Source organism: Arthrobotrys flagrans (genome assembly GCF_004000055.1).
Source record: "Arthrobotrys flagrans strain CBS H-5679 chromosome Unknown unitig_0, whole genome shotgun sequence".
In the NCBI taxonomy this organism is placed as follows: Eukaryota; Fungi; Ascomycota; class Orbiliomycetes; order Orbiliales; family Orbiliaceae; genus Arthrobotrys; species Arthrobotrys flagrans.
This window is the reverse complement of record NW_027137550.1, coordinates 720,739-741,436: the sequence shown is the minus strand read 5'-3', so window position 1 is coordinate 741,436 and position 20,698 is coordinate 720,739. Positions and strand designations below refer to the sequence as shown.

The 20,698-nt window shown below is 46.4% G+C and overlaps 5 protein-coding genes across 5 annotated transcripts; 2 read left to right on the top strand and 3 right to left on the bottom strand.

Annotated features, from left to right (window-relative positions):
* Window positions 1-589: 589 nt before the first annotated feature.
* DFL_003326 (uncharacterized protein) lies at window positions 590-2,327 on the bottom strand (the record flags this gene model as incomplete). The annotated part of the gene is made up of 4 exons (XM_067632248.1): window positions 590-1,768; window positions 1,827-1,947; window positions 2,018-2,222; window positions 2,303-2,327. The coding sequence occupies 4 exons, from the start codon at window positions 2,325-2,327 to the stop codon at window positions 590-592; spliced, it is 1,530 nt and encodes a 509-aa protein (XP_067490535.1).
* Window positions 2,328-9,439: 7,112 nt separating this feature from the next.
* DFL_003325 (uncharacterized protein) lies at window positions 9,440-10,264 on the top strand (the record flags this gene model as incomplete). Its single annotated transcript, XM_067632247.1, has 1 exon — window positions 9,440-10,264. The coding sequence occupies one exon, from the start codon at window positions 9,440-9,442 to the stop codon at window positions 10,262-10,264; it is 825 nt and encodes a 274-aa protein (XP_067490534.1).
* A 2,277-nt stretch (window positions 10,265-12,541) lies between these two features.
* Window positions 12,542-15,134, bottom strand: DFL_003324 (uncharacterized protein; the record flags this gene model as incomplete). Its single annotated transcript, XM_067632246.1, has 5 exons — window positions 12,542-12,958; window positions 13,040-13,157; window positions 13,223-14,077; window positions 14,156-14,235; window positions 14,298-15,134. The coding sequence occupies 5 exons, from the start codon at window positions 15,132-15,134 to the stop codon at window positions 12,542-12,544; spliced, it is 2,307 nt and encodes a 768-aa protein (XP_067490533.1).
* Window positions 15,135-16,126: 992 nt separating this feature from the next.
* DFL_003323 (uncharacterized protein) lies at window positions 16,127-18,562 on the top strand (the record flags this gene model as incomplete). Its single annotated transcript, XM_067632245.1, has 6 exons — window positions 16,127-16,228; window positions 16,478-17,048; window positions 17,105-17,251; window positions 17,310-18,056; window positions 18,114-18,223; window positions 18,281-18,562. The coding sequence occupies 6 exons, from the start codon at window positions 16,127-16,129 to the stop codon at window positions 18,560-18,562; spliced, it is 1,959 nt and encodes a 652-aa protein (XP_067490532.1).
* Window positions 18,563-19,256: 694 nt separating this feature from the next.
* Window positions 19,257-20,126, bottom strand: DFL_003322 (uncharacterized protein; the record flags this gene model as incomplete). Its single annotated transcript, XM_067632244.1, has 3 exons — window positions 19,257-19,373; window positions 19,448-19,669; window positions 19,749-20,126. 3 exons carry the CDS (start codon window positions 20,124-20,126, stop codon window positions 19,257-19,259), a joined length of 717 nt encoding a protein of 238 aa, XP_067490531.1.
* Between the last annotated feature and the right edge of the window lie 572 nt (window positions 20,127-20,698).

The following is a 20,698-nucleotide window of genomic DNA, read 5'->3' as shown; positions in this document are numbered from 1 at the left end:
GCACCCAGGCCCGGCAATGCGGCGGCAGCAGGTAACAGGATCCACAACGCATTTGTATCCTCAAAATACAACAAGGAGCCTATTGCGGATGAATTTCAACAGCGAAACTTTGAGACTCGAGTCTGCTAAACGTTACCCAGTCCCGAACGTTACTCTAGTCTCTATAACACTTACAGCCACTAGCACGGAACGTTGGAAAAAACCGGTGTCTTTATTGCCATATTTAGGACGTTTCCCTGAAACAACCAATTGTCAGCGTAATAATGGGGCTAGCTATTTAACTTAGAAATTCCGCAGTGCAATTAGAAACTTTGAATTCTACACATAGAAGCTTCTTAGCCCAGAATGCAGGCACTCGAGGTAGAGGAGGTTTATAGGCCAATATAGGAGTAAGTAAAATATGTACAAATCCGTAAGCAGAGTCTCTCGGCCCATGTAGTCTCGCTTCAACTATATCAAGCCATCCCAATTATATATAATATCCTACACCCCACCCTAGATACCTAGGCTAGAGTATATACTAGCTTCAAACTTCGAGAGAACCGCCTCGTAGGGTCAAATCTTCAATACCACTATATCCCTCCTCCCCTTAACACAAACACCTATCAAACCATCTCGGAAAAGCCACTGTTTCCCTAATATTCTCCACTCCCGCCAAATACGCCAACAACCTATCAAACCCGATTCCAAACCCTCCCAACGGCGCACACCCCCATTTCCTCAACTCCGAATACCATCCTAACTGCTTAATACTCTCCTCACTCATCCCCCGTCTCTTCATTTCCTCTTCCAACATTTCATACCTATGCTCCCTCATAGATCCTCCCACAATCTCCCCGATTTGTGGTAACAACAAATCAAAACATGCAACTGTTTCCCTTCCTTCTTCATCCTTACCGTTGCTGTTTGGAAGCATATAAAACGGCTTCAAATGTTTCGGATAATCGGTGATGAAGACTGGAGCTCCGTTTCCGACTATATAAGCCAGATACTTTTCATGCTCACTTTGTAAATTCATACCCCATTCGACCGGGAACTTGAATTCCACACCTTCATCCCACGGAACCTCTCGTGTACCCTTATAATTGGTATTTATCGTTGAGGGCTTCGCTTTAAACTCCTCACCCCTCTTCACCGCCTTTTCCAATACCTCAATAGCTTGAGTGTACGTGACCCGTCTCCATGGCATATTTATAATCCCCTCCCACCGTTTCTCCAATTGCTCAGGTTCAAGAAGCCCCACATCACCACTCCTTCTTGTCAATAAATCCTTTTTAAGAACTTCATTAGTCACCAAACCCTGTGCGATAGCCTTAACCACCCCTTCAACCACCCCCATAACCTCTTCGATCCCATTCTCAACAAACGCCATCTCCGCCTCCAACATATAAAACTCATTTAAATGTCTTGCAGTATCACTCTTCTCCGCTCTAAAAGTCGGGGACATACACCACACCTTCGACATAGCCAGTGCCATGGCTTCGAGGTGTAATTGTGATGATACGGTGAGGTATACTGGATCGGTGAAGAATGGTTTTCGATCACTGGATGTGACGGCGAAGACTTCTCCAGCGCCTTCGCAGTCCGAGGATGTTAGGATGGGGGGGTGGACTTGAGTGAAGGAGTTAGTGGTGAAGTAGGTTGAGATTTGGGAGAGGGCTGTTGAGCGGAGTTGGAGGATTGAGCGAGAGGTTGAGGAGCGGAGACGGAGGTGGGGGATTGTGCGGAGGTATTCGAATGTGTGGGATTTCTTTTGGAGGGGGTAGGTCTGGAATATAACGTAAGCATGGAGTAGTATATGTAAGATGTCTATTTCGTAAGCTTACCCCGGGATCAGATTCAGCCAGCAACTTCACATTTGCAGCAAGTAGTTCTTTCTGCTGACCCTTCTTAACCGGTGATTCCTGCCATGAACCGGTAATTTTTGCGGCAGCACCAATTGTCAAACTACCCAACAAAGATGAATTATTATATATTCACGAGCCCAAAGAATCCACACTGGGAGAGCGTTACTTACGCACTTCCCTGCTCCGGGGTCATAACAACCTGCACAGTCTGTGCCGTTGACCCATCCGTCACAGTCGCAAAACATACTGCCTTTTGCTTCCGAATAGTTTGTATCCACCCCTTAACTGCAGCTTGATCTTTAATATCATTCTTCGTAAGAATAAGCTCCTTCACAGTTGTTGGAAGTGCATTAGCTGCCTTAGCAGCAGTGCCTTCTACAGAAGGACTATCATCATTATTCTCCTGTTGTATTACCCGACTCGTAGAAAACAATCGAGGATTTTTGTAAAGATACCGACGGCAAATAGTTCGGCACCCATTATTATGCGTACCTGGCCGTATGAGAGAGGCTAGACGAGGTTTTGCAGACATCTATGCAATGCTGTAATCATCACACAATGGTCAGAAAGAAAAACACCACCGTTTGCATGAAGGGAAAAAAAAAAACATCACAACTGGGGAAAAGAAAAATCCAATCATATGACCAAATTAACTTGTGGCGTGTCTCTACGATATCCGGAGTAAAAGAAATATGGGCATATGCATAAACTGCGGTTCAAGGCACTCCGTATACGAGGAAACCAGAGGATGCGGGGGAGGAACCGAAATCGGAAAGGAAAGGAAGGGATATTGATAATGCAGCTGGTTCTGGATATAGATATCCCTACAAGGAGCTTGAAAGGAGCTCTGGGATCCTAATCCGGCGTTTATCATGTGCATGCATGCATGGTACAATGCTACAATTCGATGATGCCAAATAGTTAAGATGCATGTTATCCAATCGCACATCCTCAGATGAGGATTATACATGCAATCCATCAATCGATGGATTTGAAAAAGAGGCAATAAGAGTCCAAAATGCAAGATGGTTAGAGAGTAACATTGCATTTCGCATCCCTGCCTTACGCCCTGACATGTGTGAAGGGGAAAGGGAAAAAAAACAGGGTCAATTATAATATCAAATTCAACGCCAGAGAGCCGAATTGGAGTCCCGAATCAGCCTCGACCATTGACTACATCTCGAAAAGAACAAAATACAAAATACAAATTTCAAATAGAGAAGTCAGATTGGAAACAAATACGATCGCCCTCAATCAATTGATCTGAAAGAAAAACACATCAGATCAAAATGAAAAGTTCTCCGAAAAAACAGGAAGTTTTCAATTCGCAATCGGAGCAGCCATAGCCCCGATTCCGAAAGCCAAGACAGTACAGTATGCATACGGTCAAAGATCAGATCTCGCATGGGGAGCTTGGTGGAGCTAGATGCAAGTCTAATTCATCCCGACTCGAATGGGTATCTAACCAGCGGGGATAGCTCACGCATTTATGCCTAACCCCCATTCGTCGGGATGACACACTCACACCCTGAAACTACACTACCATTCGTGGTGGACCTCTCCATGTACCACCGCATTATGAGAAACACCTCCCCTCGGAGATTCGGGATACAAACTTACATCGGCGGCTTGAAAAGAGGACCCCTCGCAATTCTTTCCGCTCCCGCTCACAATCCGTCCAATAAATCGATCAAGTCAAAGAGTAAGAATATATTCGAAACTGTTAAAGCAAGAAAAAAAAGATCGGGTAAAAAGCGGGAATAAAAAACCGGGTGTGTTGTTGGGATGTCAAAAGAAGAGCAAGCTAAAGCAGACAAAAAAAAAAAAAAATCCCACCAAAAAAGCAAAAGCCGCAAGTTTTAATGCACGAAACACTCACCGAAATCTCATCCCATCACGGCCGGCCATGATCTGTTCACAGCAGCCAGCACCCCTTTGCGCACATTGCATGACCACTAACCGAACAGACCGTCGACATCACCTACTTGAAGACAATAGGTAGGTAACCCAGCATGATATCAGGAACCCCTGGGAAGTAAAAAGCATCTTGATATAGATCTAAGATCTTGGATCTGAGACATTCCCTAATTGAACCAATCACAGGCATCTTGAATCGACGGCACTTCAGTGCAGGGGTAAAATTACCTGGACCAAAGTACACATACACATACATCAGTATGTATACGTTGCATGTACAACGGATGGCTATTCCTCTTCTAGCGACCTGTCCCACCTAGTGTTCTACGTGATAGGATGCAGTAAGCAGCAGCATCTCGGGAATACTAGTTCTATCGTATTGAATGGACATGTATGTACAGATGACATGTCTGTTCTAACTATCTTGATACTTAGTCTCGATGGCTCTGGGTCTGGCATTTTGGATTTGCTGCTCCTAAAATCCCGATTTGCAGGATCTATAGCTCGGGGCTAATATAGCTTTTGATATGCATATGAAGTCACTGGAAAAAGCCACCGACAGTCCTATTAATAAAAGAGAGGGTCAAGGCTCGAAAAAATCACCCTAGCGAATCGGACGGATGTATCGTCCGCATCGAACTAAAGCCTCCTAAATCTCAATTAACGAAAGAAAGGGAAAATAACAAGGCATGCCCAAACAGAAAAGAAGCTTATCCAAAAGATCGAATTCGTCAAGCGGGCAGTCCAGAGTGGGGAGGCTATAAAAAAATGCCTTTCAAAACTGGAAGTTTTTAGGTTATTCAGGCACAGGTCAGCGATTTGTGGAGCCTCGCCAGGTATCAACAAACTCTCCACATGAAACAATCCGCGTCTTTTTTCCCACTCCCCGATTAATTGATCATGACAAAAAAGAGTATAGAGAGGAGCCGACATACGGGACATACAAACATACCCGTAGTTAGCGCGGCATAACGAATCGCTATATGATACAAAGTACCATATGATAGACCCGTTCCGCGACGATACACACCCACAAACGCACATCGCCACATATTTCCCGTCTTAAGAGATAGATCTAACTCAAATCCCATCACGTTTGTCTCTAACGGAGGATAGCCAGCCATTGTCTCCGACACTTTTTTCTTGTGATTATAATTAATTAACCAAGGAGCCCCCCGAAAAATGAAAAAATGACGGGGGGCGGAACGGCACAGTGCAGATAAGAGCCCAGCGTCTATCTGTCAGAAACATGCATCTACGAAACCTCTCAAGCTTATCCACTAAGAGCCTAAAAACGCTTAAAGGAAAAAAAATGCCAAGAAGTGAACCCTGAACCACGAGGCCCCCCAAAAACAGTTGACAAGGGAAGAAGAGACACAAAGTCAAGCCCCGAAATCCGTCGCGCCTGTCATTATCAGTTAAAACACTTTATTTATTTATTTATTTTCCCTCGTGATTAGGTGATTAGGATCGGAAATACTTTCAAAAAGAAAACAAGGGCCTACCGACTTACAGGGTCGGTTACGAGATCAGGCTTCACCATAGCTACTCCAAAAGAGTGTTGCGTTCCGTGGCGCGCTCTAGGCCACCCTTCACCCTGCGGGCCTGGGCCCTTCAACCCAAAAGTCCAGCCCGTGATCCGGCCAGGGGAGGGGGAAGGGACATGACAGTGAAAGGAACATCCCGGTGAATAGAACCCCATTCGAAGCCCTTTCAACTCCTTCCTTGATGTGTGCCGACATGCACGTAACCAGAAAAAAAACTGACATACCTAACCTATAATTTTTATATTTATTTTTTCTTGTACCTACATCATAGGATACCCTAACACACGGGTGTGCGCGATAGGTTCGGGGGGTACAAGCCCCTTCTCTCGCCTCGCCTATCTGGACCCAGGCTTTCGGGTGCTGCGGTCGAGATCCCAAATCTAACGCCAGATCTCGTCTGTTGGGCTACAATCACTGCTCCATGTGAAAAGGACCCACCCACACCACCCACCACACAGATCCACCCACACCCAGACAAAGTATTTCCCGTCCAGTTCAAACTCTCACAGGTTTTAGACACTTAGCTTAACTTAAACCGAAGCGGGACAAGAAAAGCTGTTAAAATCGCCCAATAAGACAGATCCGTGCTTCTTCGCCAGCAAACGGGTAAACGCCATAAAAAAGCGAGCCTCTTGTGATATTTTTTCTTCAGCTTGTGATCTTTTCCCACCCTCTGGCCTCTCCAGCCGTTCTGATTGGTAAAAAAACGGGAAGACGCTGCAGCATGCGTCCTTGCATCATATCCCGAGGTGGAAGTACAGCAACTTACGGCAATAGTATACTAGAGCGTCCCTTTCGTCTATTCCGCGTTCTTATATAGGAATATAATCGACATTGCAGAGAACCCCTCTCGTATAAGAGAAGGAAAAAACAAAAAGGGTACAGCAACAGCAGAGCATATGTAACACCGCTTATTCCTTGAACCTCTCAACCCCCTTCGCTTGTTGGGGGGCGGTTAGGTAAGTTATTCCGTCGTCGACAGCGTTCACGCTGACGTGAGAAAGGAATCTCTATCATTCCGTCTGTGCGAAACAGAAAACGAAAAAAAAAGAGGATTAGTAGGACGTAAAACGTAAAACGGCGTTCGCATCCATGGTCAATTTACCCGTTTCCCTTTCAAAGAAAAATACAAAAAAGAAATTTCTGTTATAGCCCGTGATTTCATATGTGTTCCGTGATCACGAATCCCACCCCCATGAACTGACCGCTTTCATCCTCCGTCGACCTCTGGAAATTAGCACCAGTCTCAGACATAAACGCGTATCATTGATAGAGTTGCTAGTTGGCATGAACGATCAAAGACAGGCTTGCGTGGAAACCCATAACTGCCTTTTCGAGCTTAGCCACTCGTTAAACTAACCACCACACCACCCAAAAAAAGACAGCCCTTCGATCGAATGGTCAAAAACGGTATACAAAACTCAGAAAATGGGGAGAACTAAGCCTCGTGATAAGCCAGAATGTCCGTAGACGGCCATAACCACCTTTCTTGGGAAGGGGATTTTTTCAAAAAAGGATAAACGGAAATGCCCCAAGCTTGGCCGGCATGCTGCAGCTCCGAAAAGAAACATAACCAGTAAACGCCCAGACCAGGGACACCCCGAAAAAGGACACGAAGAGAAACAAAAATTTATCACATCTGCATCGAAAGTCACTTGATTATGCTGGTTATGAAAAATTGTCAAAAAAAAGGACCTCAAAAGCTTCGTTCGCAATTTATCTCCGAAGCCAGGAGATGTGATGTTCAGTCAACCTCACATACATTACATTACGCTATTTCAAAAAAAACAAGGCTGTCCGGTAGCTGTCTGTCACCAGCACTTGCATAAAAAACCTAGCACGATGATGAAAATGGCTTTTATCTCAAGAAAAGAACACCAAGAAAGCTCTAAGCTCCGAGCGAGCTCAAGCTATATGTATAACCTTATTAAAAAAAAAGCCGTTAGGCAGATGTACAATCCATTTTATCCAAACGCCCAACCAGACACCATCTATGTTGCAGGTTAGAAAACGTGAAAAAAAAATAAAAAATAAAAAACATACAGCTACTTCCTATCATTACACTACATTTGCATCCTGGCGCCGGAACACCGTCCTCTGGGGGAATAGTCTATCCTATGGCCAGAATGTTCCAAATACTATCTGTGTCTATGAGTAACTATCCAGACCCACTTCGAACTTTTTTTTTTTTTTCCTTCTCCGAAAAGGAATAGAAGAAAAGAAAAGAAAAGAAAAAAACCACACAAAAAGTACATTTGCTAATACCTGACGGTACATGAATGCGGTTCGACGAAAAGTACTCTATCAAGCTAAAGAAAACCCGAACTAGGTTCGATTCCCGACAAGGTGGATCGATTTAATCCCAAAACTATCATTGAGATCTTTATTTTGTGGGTGTGTGCAAAGGTACACCTCCCGATGTATCGTAAGGTAATTTTTAGCTTTTTAAGCTCGGAAATCGCAAGCCTCCCAGCCTAAAAAAAGCGAGAAAAGTTATGAAGTTCTTACCCATTGAAGCCTATCAAAACACCGATTTGCTCCGGTAGTTAGCCTTTCGCATTAGCAAGCCCCAAAAAACAAAACAGGATGATGAATTCGCTAGCCATGTGAAGCTCCACTCTGGGAAAAAGGAACTGAACTTAATTGTTGTTCCTGTGTGCAATTTTTCCCACACCTAACTTTTCCTCTTCGGCATGTCCATTGAAATCCACGGCCCTGTGGGGTCCCTCCCAAATTCCCCTGTACATGTCCGCGTACCGATCTATGGAAACCCTTCTCACTCATCGATATCATCATACAAAAGAATCCCCACCTCATAGGAAAAAGAAAAGAAAAAAAGAAAAGAAAAAGAAAACCAGACTACAGAGTAGGGTTCAGCGTACAGTATCCACTCGGATCTCTTCGACTCAGCTTACCCTCTCCCTTCCCTCGAGCTGGTGAATCTAGCCTCTTATATCCGGGACGATCTGAACCATAAATGCACGAATCGGGGACGGGATCTCTAAACAAAAAAAGCAGCGCAGTGATTAAAGTGATTCAAAATCATATTTTCTTTCCCTGGCTCCGTTTTGGCGGTTCTCCCGTATCGTAACGAAAAGGAATAAGGGCCGAGAGTTTTTACGCCCCAAGAGTGTGGATTATTCAGATTAAGAAGTAATGGTGTTTTTTACAGTGAGATCATAAGTGTATATAAGCAACCGTGAAGACTGTCCCAGATCAGAATTCCCAAATCTATTGCCATCGAACAAAAAAGGTCCCTAAGAAAGGGTGGCGCTTTTCCTTGCAAAGAAAAGAATTGATCTTTTGCACACATCATTGTGATCAAATATCCCTTTGGTTCTCGACATTAATTAACACTGCTACTGTTACTATTACTACCTACTACTCCACACTGATGTGAAGGCTATTCGAATTCCAACGGTTTTTTTATTTTTATAAAGAGTAACCAATTGGAGGGAAAAGCCTTTTCGATTCTATCAACCAACTTTTTTTCGATACCCTTTTACTTCTTTATCATACACCCGGATTCTTTCTTTCTTTCTTTTTGATACCACGATAGACTATAACTTATAAGTAATAACTATAATATTAATTACCCCAAAGAAGAGTCTCGACCACCGACCCTCTCAGTCCCCCAAAAGGAACAGAGGGATATCGGGAAAAACGATAGCTTCTATCTGGAAGCTTCCGTCATAAACAGCCTGCATACGAACCCCATTTGTTTTACAGGCTAGCTTAACTAGCCTAATTCGAAAAACCCCACCCTACGAAAAGTGCAAATCACGAGGGGACCCCAACTGCTCGATCTAGACGACCACCTGGAAATCTAGATCCTGGCCTACCGACCTTGGTGCAAGAGACACAAAAATCCAGTTTTCTAGCCAAGGGTGTTCGCGTCCTGAAACAACACATCTTGTTCTAAGCACAACCAGCCGATTCCCGCTCTCGGCATCATTTCCCAATTCCAACCCCGGTTAACAGATAAAATTTCCTTTTTGGGAAATCCAACAGGACAACAACGTCGACAACACAAGTGCCTCTATCAATCGATTACAGTCAGCCGGGTTGTAAGGCACATCTACTTAAGTTTCTATAAAATAAAATATATACACTACCAAAAGAAAAAAGATGCCGACCCTCCGCCAACGTGCCTCCTCGGCCTCAGCAGAAACCCGCGATCTCTGGCCCTCCATCTCCGCAACCCTCGGCCAATCCTACAGCATCTACTACGAATCCACAGACCCCCTCCCCTACCCAGGCCCCTACGCCAACTCCCAAACCTGGCCGCGAATAGCGGTAGTAGCCTCCTCGGACCCCGTAGATGTAGCATTAAGCATGCAAACCTCCGACCGCCTTGGTTGCCCCAAACACGTTGCCGTTCTAAACACCGCTAACGAAAAGACACCAGGCGGATTATGGCAAGGCGCCGTATTCGCACCAGAAGAAGCATTAGCAAGACGGAGTAATCTTGTTACAGCGTTGATGACAAGTGATGACGGTGGTACTGCTCCACATCATTATCCGTTACCCGAACGTGGGGGGTTGTTCAGTCCTAGAGTTACGATAATAAGAGGGGGTCCCGAACAGAATTATGCATTATGGGCGGATTCGGATTGGAGATCTGTTTCTGTGATTTCGGTTTCGCCGGTTCGGAGGCCAAAGTTGGATGAAAGCGGGTCTTTGTATAGTTTCCCGCAGGAGAGAGAGTTACAGAAGGAGAAGATGAGGGCGGTGTTGAGGATGGCGGCTTACCAGGGGATTTCGGATATTTGTTTAAGCCCGTTTGGATGTGGGAGTTATAAGAACCCCGTGGAGGAGGTCTGCCAGATTTGGAAAGAGTTGTTGTTGGGGAGGGGTAGTGAATTTGAAGGGTGGTTTAGGAATGTTCTGTTCGCGGTGGCGGACGGGAAGGGGGAGAGGAATTGGGAGGTTTTTATGCGGTACTTTGGATGATTTGAAGTTTCTAACGCCTTTTACTTTTCTTCCTATTCTTGATTTTAAAATCCAGCGTTTAAGTATACTTTATCGTTTTGTCCATGGCGTCAGACGGTGCTTTCTTTCCTCTTCGTCTTCTTCTTTTTCACCATTTCTTTATTCGAGATACACGAGTATACCCCCCCGGACACCGGGCGTTCCCTTCCAAAAAATGGTTCACTTCTTTTAAAATCTCTTTAAACGAAACGTCTCCTTAAGTTTCCTTTCTAAAATCCTATTTTGTTCCATGATACCAAGAAAAACGAGTCTTCTCTTTTATAAGTTTACCTAATACAAAACGTTATTTCAGTCGATATCAGTTGCTATACTTAATCTAAACCGTAGCTTCCTGCCGCCGCTCCCAAATCAAAATCTGGTGTAGTTGAGAAGCTTTTAGTTGCGCGCTACTTTCTATGAAGGGTTATATCCGGCCTCGAGACCAGGTTTATATCACACGATAACCCCAACCCCAACCCTAGGTCTTGTATCAAGACGGGTGCTGTCTCACCAAAACGAAAGGTCTCCCTCCTTACAAAGCTACAATCTTAACAACGACCAAGTAAGTGTTGTGATAAAGCACTCTGGATATCAAGACCCCTTCCTTTTCTCAGAATCCGATACTGCTTCCTTAATCACAATTATATCTAGATCTCTTCATCTACAATTCCTAACATATGCCGTCCACACTACCTACCCCTTTTCCGTCCCTATATACAAATTACCCGGATCCGGATCCATCTAAATAGTCTCCAATTCCATACATACTCTCAGTACCTTACAAACCCAAAGTAGAAGAGTCACCTGAACTAGCGCTAAGAACTACAAACTACACAAAACCTATGATATCTCCAACCAAACCCTACACGAAAACTGTTGAGTTTACGGTATATATATTCAGCCACTAATATCAATACTCCAGATCCGAAAGCTATATAAATCCCTACTTATCACCGGTCTCGTACCCTTGTCACCTAAATTTAAGCCAAACAATTGCAAAACCCTTACCAACAATGTACCGAGTATGCCTACCTAGCTGCTTGGTAGGCACCAGGCCTGGGTACGAGACAAGTAGACAACGTTGACATTAACGATCTATATAAAGTAAATAGTGGCACCACCATCCGAATACGCCTCGCGCCACCAGACCTCCCTCATCTCTCCTTTATAACTCAAGACCTTACGACTAACCTCGAATATAAATCACAAATCTTACAATCTCACACAAACCTAGAAAAGAAGTTTAGACGAAGAATGAGTCTGATACAACCCAACCCATGTGCACTGTAGTCGCCGAAAAAAAAAAAAAAAAAAAAAAAAAGTCATGCGATATAGCGAGTATATGTATATCCAACGGATTCAATCAAATCAAATCAAACCAAATTCTCAAAAGACGATAAAAAAGAACAGAGAGGTATTCGCAATTCAAAAGTTCAGAGGGATATTATGTACATATTGCAGCATCTATTATATATGTCCAAGCCGAAAATAAAAGGTAAAAACGAAAAGAAAAACAAAAAAGAAAGAAAAGGCCTGTAAAAGAGGAGTAAGAGAGAGAGAGAGCTAACAATTCGTTAACACTTTCATCGGAGGGATAATACAATACAAGACGAAGCAAAGTCCACCAGACAGTACCAGGTAAACAGGGCCTCGCAGGAACCAAAGAAAAGACGCGATAAAGAAGCAAGTAGAATAGGAATAGAATACAAAAGAAAAGGGTGTGAAAAGAATGGGTAAAAAAAGGACACAAGCCGGCTTTGCTTGAGGGTTCGACTTTGACGGGGTTATTTTCTTCTCGCTCGGCCAAAAGAACAAAATCCAACAGATCCAACAGATCCAGACCAAACAGAAACAAAACTGGTGCAAAAAAAAAAAAGCCAACCCACTACCTTAAACCGGCTCCAGCGTTTGGGGAGTAGGAAGAACCCCGACGATAGGCAAAAAAAGTAGACACGCAAGATGGGAACGTGAGGGAGGGAAAAAAACAAGGCAGCTGGGCAGAGACAACCGTATTGCGCAAAAGAAACAGAAGATAAACAATTCCTCCCCGTAGCACTCGGGTAGACGCAAAGGAAAAAAGGGTCCAGAAGACTAGTAGGCCGGAACCAGCTGCATGTTTGGCGTAACGATAAAAAAAGGAAGGAATACAAGAAGCAACAAAGGAAAATATGCATTCCGAAGGAAGGGATGGCTGAGTTACTTCGTACGTCATCATATCACTTTAAAAGAAAAAAAGAAACAGAGGTTCTAGAATCAGTTTTAGTTTCGGACCTGGACGTCTGGAACTTCGGTTTGGTGATGCAATTGGTGGTGGGCAGTTTCCGGGCTGTCGCTTCTGCTTCTGCTTCTAGCGCCGCTGCTGCCTTCTCCAACTTCTTCGACGGGGGGTAGGATTGTCGTGCTTGGTCTTTCGGTTGACGAAGACCTAACGTTCGATCGGACGCGGTCTGGCACGCCGGTTTCCGTAGACGGTGGGTTCTCCGTGCTATTGTTGTTATGGCTGCCCGCAGGAGAAGCCCGAGGAATTCCGCGATCGTTGGCGCTAGCGGGCTGGACGATTTTCGAAATATATCGGAAGAATCTATCGCCGTAGGCTTGTGGTGGTACAGCAGATATCTCGGTCTTGTCCTGCGAGAGACCTTTCCAAAAATGTTCAGCCCGTTTGATAAAGTTGTACTAAAAGGAAATGTCAGCAGACGGTCCCGACGGGAATGAGGATCGGTGAAAAAAAAAAAATGAAAAAAAAAAAAAAAATACCTTTGTAAGACAGTCGATGATTCCAAGGTAGTAGATGACTTCCCCCGGCTCGTCGTTCCCGTCCGTGGCGCGGAACCCATGCTCATCCTGATTGAAAATGCTTCGAGGCCCTTGCTCACTATTTTTTGTGTTAGCTATCAAAATCTCGAACCCGATAGGGTGGATGAAAGAGAGGGGTCGTACTTGGCCCTGGCGAGCATTTCCTCCGGAAGAGGGGTGTCGCTGTGTTCTAGACTCACGGGGACTTCGCTGTTGATAAGCTTCCTCATTTCGGCTCGTTTGCGGGCGCTCTCGAGTCTGGATGGGGTCCTGGTTAGAGGGTGGAGACCCATGTCCTCGTTGGAGGAACTCCCGGGCTGGAAGACCTGGAGGTTTTTCTCTCTTAGGTTATCATTGTTGCCCCGGTGCATGTCATGGATTCCGACCAGCAACGAGTAGTCCATGATTTTCAGGCGTTGCAGAAGCGCCACATCGAGCTTGGCTTGTTGCACGAAGAGTTCGTGTTTCCTGGGGCCCAAGCACAAGTGCATGTTACGGGATTCCCAATTCAAATCCTTGAGGACGGCCTTTGGATTTTCTTCCGGACCAACCTCCTTGTACTCCCGGCCGATGTGGGAACCCTTTAGGTCGAAAGTCATGTGGATGTCCTTATGCGGAGGGAAGATGTTGTTCATGATGACGAAGTGTATTTTCCGGCCGAACGGTATCTTGACCCTGTGCAAACCGAAGAACTGAGATATGAGGGTGTCTGGGTATTTTGTGACATGGCTGTAGTAGTCGCGTAGGATGTGTCGCAGATATCGGTGCTCGGCATGATGGATGGTTTTGATGATGTACTTGTAGTCACGGGAGAAGTAGAAGAAACTGCCGCTCTTTCCAGGGGATCCCAGCTCGGAGAGAATGTACCTGTGGGTGAGGGACATGAGGTAGTCGCCGGGGTCGATGTTGAAGCGGGCCCTCAGGTGCCGGAAGACCCAGGGGGCGTAGTCTTTGAATTTGAAGTCGTACTTGGCGGAGGGTGTCAGTTCCGAGCCCATACTGGAAGCTCGTTAGCTCTCTGGCGTTCTCAAATAGGCAGGCCACTCCAAAACTGTTTCTGATCAAAAGGGGACCTACATGTCAAAGGAGAATTTATGGGCAGCGTCAAAGTCGGCATCTGTTAGCGGACGGTCCACTTTGGCATTACATCGCGAAACCTAATCGGAATCGTTAGTTTTGCACATCTCAAGAATTAGGGATCGGGAGGGAAAGAACATACGACAAAACGGATACCGGTGAGCATGTTGTACATGGTCACGTAATTCGAGTGATTGATATCGACTTTGGTGCCGACGAGGACCTCATCTTCGACTTCTTCTTCCTTTTTCTTTCGTTTGCTCGCACGTTTCGCGCGGATGGCTTCGGTCCACTTTGCGGAGTCTTCATCTTGAGGGATTTCGTCGAGGTGACCGTCAGAGTGAATTGATCTGGTTGGACGTCTCCCCAGAGAGACGGACGCGCGACGAGGGGTTGTATGATGGATAGGGGCGATTTGATCTCTGTTTTGGAGAATGTCGTCGGATTGACCGGTCGTGGCTAAGATTCCAGCGCTGGTATGGACGGGATGGTTGTGATGCCTGGAGTGCGATGAGGATGAGGAAGAGGGCTTGGGGACTTGGAGGGTGTGCCGGTGTTTGAGGGGACCATTAGGGGAGTGGTCTAGGGCCATGGGGGAGGAGTGTCGCTTCGGAGAAGTATTCGAGGCTGAGGTAGATGACTGATGAGAAAAGGAAGAGTCGTTTCCCGCGACGAGAGTTCTTGGGGTGTTTGTGCCATTCGGGGAGGCGGGAGTGGTGGCTAGGATGGGGATATCTTCCCTTCTCTCCTCCGACCGTTTTTCCTCGGACTTTTTCTCAGCAGGAGACCTGGGAGAGGAAGGGAAGCCGTTATTTTCGAGAGAAGAAGACATGGTGATCTTTTCCCTCTTTACGATATCGATGTTGACGTTGAAGGGCTTGTCATGTTGCATGTCCAGGGCGGCGACGTCTTGTTGGAGGATATCGATGGGGAGTTTCTGGACGATGACCGAGTACTGGTTGTTTTCCTCGACGGTCATTATAATTCCTATCGACCGGTCTATTCCCTTTCCTTTGGCAACTGGAATACGATAGGATGGCCGTGGGTCCGAGAGTCACTTGTTGCTTGATATCAAATAACGAGTCGGATATCTGTCTGTCTGTTAGTGACAATCCGCCAGACAGGCCATCTTAACCAACATACATACGTATAAATATATATAAGTAATAAAGACTGTCGTGAAGAGACGGAGAGAACTGTCAGTATTGAATCGAAAGAAAAAAAGAGGCTGACGTGCGTGGTAGATGTGTCCGAATCCACGTGGAAGATGAGGGAGGTTGGGGGGGGGTGGGTTTAACTCGCTCTTACCTTCTAATCAATCAACCAAACAGACACTAATTAAATAGATTTAAACAAAAATACTCCCGAAAAGACAGTGACTACGAATATGAAGTGAAAAGAAGATCCGAAGAATTAAAAGAGATGATATACTTAGTAAAAGGCTGACGACTAGTCTACTTGTAAAGGAGGGAAAGAGAGGCTGAGCAGGATAGAAAAACGGGAAATTGGCATTGGCGGTGAATTTGAAATGAAATGAAGCGAAACCACAACAACTTCTGTCTGCTATTCTTGGCTGCCTCATCCTCATCACAGCCACTTTCGGACATAAGCAGTGGCTGGAATGCGGCATCTCCATCATCATCATCCTTGTCACCATTGTACATATTTTCTGTTTGACAAGCTGACATCTGTAACGTACGTGGGTAGACCTCGGGTAAGTTAGCAGCAGTTGTCCGGGTCTTAGGTCTTGGTTGTGTCAGTCCTGGTAAAACGCTCAAGCAGCAGCTGCTGCATCTAATCACACCTCAAAATTTTAATGCTTCACAACCACCTCACTCTACATCGACACTTACATCTGCACTGCATCTACCACTCCCCCATCGACACACTTCACCACCTTCTCCCACACCATCACTCGATCCACGGTAGTATACATTACACGGTAGAAGAGGAGAGAGGGAGGCAAGATAGATGGCCTCGAGGAGTGCCAGCAGAGACCCGGGCAGGACCAACAGAACGACTACCGGCGAGGACGACGCCTCCCTGCTATCCAATGCCCTAACGGCTGTCTCCGTAAGTTCATATCTCGTATATATACCCCCCTTGCTTCCCAATTGCCTTCCCCGCTTTCTTTCTTTCTTTCTTCTTTCTCGTCTTTTTTCAATACTATATATATCTTTATACGTACCTGTATGCTCTCTTGCATGAGTGTATATATCTTCGTATATCAAGAGAAAACATAGGGTGGTGTTTTTTTGTATTTGATACGAAAGAAAAATGGTCCGCCGGAGGCATGGCTCACTGGTTTTATACCACCCTCAGAACACAAACATCTCCTCCTTCTCCCGGAAGGTCTCCTCCACCGCCGGAAGTCTCATCGGTCCCTTCTCTGACCCGGGCTCTCACTACCATAATGCAATGTCTGAAGTCTCAAAGGACCTCAAACGCCCTTCCATCCAGAAGAGGGTCTTCTCCTTCTCGAAATCCTCCCCCTCCGAAATCGTCCGTTCAAAGCTATCCGCCACCGAAATCTCCCACCGTGCTCTGACCTACCTCCCCGACGATCTCCTCAAAGACATCCCCGAAAACGATGCCTCCTACTCCCTTTTCCAGGGCTTTAAAGCATCGGTCGACACCGGTCCCTCCAAAAAGCACCGCGAGGGAAAAAACTTGCTGGAAGAATCTGCCGGAGGTCCAAACACCGTCACCCGTTTGACCAAAGAAAGAGACCGTACGAACGAAGAACTGGACCTCCTCGGCGTCAGGAAAAGCATTGCCTCGGGTGAAATAAGAGAAATCGACCGCAAGATTGCCCAATTGACTGCCATCCGAGGTGTTGTCCTCGAGAGACTCGCCAAGCTCGAGCAGGAAGAAACCCAGCTCGAACATGACTGTACCTCTCCCTTCCCCGTTGCTTTATTCCCGAATAAAATACTAATCGTTGCATAGTACTGGAGCTCGACAACAAGATCGAGGACATCCAGTACGACATGGTCGAGGAGGGCTCCCCCATCGAGAACGAGGATGCCGAGGCCGGCTTCATGTCCGAGAGCATTTACTCCAAGCTACCCAGCCCCAAAGGCCGAAAGCGTCAGAGTACGTCTTCCCTCGAACGTATATTTTATACATACATAAGTACTGAAAGAGCATACAGAGAGAAAGGCAATGCCCATCCTGCACGAGCACATGTCCCCCGGCAGCGAAATCAAGGAAATGCAATGCCACGCCGACCTCATCACCGCCCTCGACTTCGACTTCCCCTTCGGAAAACTCGTTACCGCCGCCCTCGACGACACCGTCCGCGTCTGGGACCTCAACTCCGGTCGCAGCCTCGGTCAGCTCGAGGGTCACCACGCCTCCGTAAAATGCCTGCAAGTCGAAGACAACTACGTTGCCACCGGCTCCACCGACGCTACCATCCGATTCTGGGATCTCAGCAGAACCGATGGCCCTTCCCTCCCCGGCTCAAACAGCGTAACGCATAAGCGTGGCCCGCAATCTAACCAGGAAGAAGACTTTGAAGACGACATGTCTGCCATCTCCTCGCAACCTAGATCTGCCGCTGGAACTCAAGATTGTCACCTCCTCACCCTCGATTCCCACATTGGCGAAGTCACCGCTCTGTACTTCCAAAACGGCACCCTCGTCTCCGGATCTGCTGATAAAACTCTACGTCAATGGGATCTCTCCACCGGCCGATGCGTACAAACTCTGGATATCCTATGGACGGCATCGAGTACCGCCGCATCCGAAGATAGCGGCTGGAGTTTTGCTTCTCTCGGACGGTCGAATAGCAGGTCCAACCTACCGGAGGCAAATGCCGACTTTGTGGGAGCCCTGCAGTGCTTCGATGCTGCGTTGGCTTGTGGTACCGCTGACGGTCTCGTCAGGCTTTGGGATCGTACGTTCCCCTCCATCCCTCCTTGCAATCGAAAGCGGGTTTGCTAATTATAACCAGTGAGGAGCGGACAAGTTCACAGATCTCTCGTCGGCCACACCGGCCCCGTCACCGCCCTCCAATTCGACGATACCTACCTAGTAACCGGCTCGATGGACCGAAGCATAAGAGTACGTCCCTTCCCTCTCTCCGTGCTTAACCTATATTTATTAACGATGAAAAAATAGATCTGGGACCTCCGAACCGGCTCCATCTCCGACGCCTTCGCCTACGAACATCCAATAACATCCATGCAATTCGACGCCTCGAGGATCGTCTCCGCCGCCGGTGAAAACTACGCAAAGATCTACGACCGCGTAGAAGGAAGACATTGGAATTGTGGAGCTGGTGCCGAAGGTGGTAAGGAGGATCGGTTGAGTACTCCGGCTATCGTGGAGAGGGTCAGAGCCAAGGAAGGGTATTTGGTTGAGGGACGGAGGGATGGGGTTGTGGGGATTTGGACTTGTTAAGAATATATCGAGTATACAAGGGGGTATATAGAGTATGGAGGGGCGGTGTACATTAGATACCTTGTTGCGACCAACTTTTCTCTTTGTTTAAGCCTTCGGGAGAGGGATAAAAGACCAGCCATGCTTGCTTTTCGTTGAATTGCATTGCATGAAATTTGTATATAGATTTTATTTTCGAAATGGTCTTTTCGAGCGGAGCATCTTCCTTCCTTCCTTCCTTCGTTCTTTAGCTTTGGTAGATTGGGGTTTTTGTAGTACTTTTGTTGGTGCGGCACTTTTTGTTTTTGAATCGCGCTGCTCGGGTTGGATGTATGCTTCGCAGCCCCCGGATGACTTCCAAGGCCGATATGGACTCGATCATTCCTCATTCATAAAATCTATACTTTTAGCTAAAATTACACTTCCCTCAAAAAATCCTACATCCCCACTCCCCAACATCACCCCCCCAACCCCTCCACCGCCCTCTCAAACCCCTCTTTGCTCATCAACACCATCCTCCCCCTCGGCAATATCCCCACCTCCTGAAACGCCCTCTTCGAATCCGCACTTTCCTCCGGCGGTTCGTGTTTATATTTATACACCACCGTCTCGATCGCATGGTTTAAGAAAACGTCGTCTTCGGGGTGGAAGTTGAATGTTAAATTGTTATTATTACCATTTTTTTTAACTTTCCTGGTTTTTGCGGAGGACGGTCTCAAACGTTTTGATGATGAGGGGTGGGATCGTTGGGGGGATGTGGGGGGAGGGAGGATTCGATTTCCGCGTAGACTTTTGAGAGGAGGAGGTAGTGTGTAAAGCTGTACGGTTCGCCCTATAAAATATCATCATCGTTAGTATCAATCGTCGATGGGCGGTGGTGGGTATGGGAGGGAAGGAGGGACATACGTCTTCAACAGCATACCCTATTTCCTCCAACAGCATTTTATAAGATGGAGGGGAAATGTCCGGTGGCATGTTTATGAGTCTTTCGGACAGGACTATTGCTAGTTTTTTATCTTCTCCTTCTTGTCCTTCCGGATTGAAGAAGGGTGTTAAAAGGTCGTGGAGGGGCGTCGATGTCGTTTGGGAGTGGAGGTATGTTGTTAGTGATTTTACGGCGGGGGTGTTCTGGTTTTAAGGTTAGTATATAATATGATATATGCATCTTCTAACTCGAAAGCTGTAGATTGAAAGAAGAGGGAATTACCTGGTGTAAACCCAGATTGATCACACTCAAGAACGAATAAGGATCCCCCTCCCTTCCATCGACTTTTACGGTGGACCCAACGAGTTTTTGGTCGAGGATTAGGTCGGTCAAGGCGGAGAGATCGAGGAGATGGGAGTCGGCGTCGAAGAGCTGGCGTAACAGGAGTTTTATGCCGTGGAAGTCGTGGGGGAGGGGGTCGAAGAATTCAAAGTCGACGTTGACGAGGTCCTTCGTTTCCGGTTCGGAGTCTGAGGAAGAGGAATCCGAGGCGGCACGTTTCGAACCTTTCTTGGATTTTGATTTTGATTTTTCGGAGGGGTCGATGTCCATCGTGGCGGTGGTTTCGGGTGTTTCTTCCAGGATTGGTTCTTTGGCCATTTTGATGATGAGGTTGAAGATTGAAGGTCCGAATGACTTTTCAGAGCTGTCGCGAAAGCTTAATTTTGTTCACCGAAGAACCGCGAATTTACTAGGCCGGTTTGGGAAATACAACAATCCATGAGTACTTTTGTGTTGAGTTCCCCCTCTGTCGGATTAGGTCAGGTGACCATTTCGACCCTTCGAAATGGAGTTCGGTACCGTTTTCTTTCCAATCAAGATATCACCAATCCCTCCTCTCCTTCGTGAAACTAAAGCACACCCAACGATCACTTGCATATTTCTTCTAACTAGAAAAGGTTGGTCCTCGGTTTTTTATGTAGATTGAGTAGCACAACACGAACGTGGTCTGACTTGCAACACTGCATGTCGACGTGGTCGGTGGGGTACGATAACGGAAATAGTAGATCTTAACCGTTCCTTTTTCGATTCTTAGGAAACCTAGGCCTCGGATTTTAGCAAATGATCAGGGGGAGGGTTGATTCGTGTTCAAAGGTGGTTTGGTGGTTTTTTTATATTGGTATTAGGGCGTAGCAGGGAGGAATGGTTTGTCGTTGTGTTATTAAGAAGCT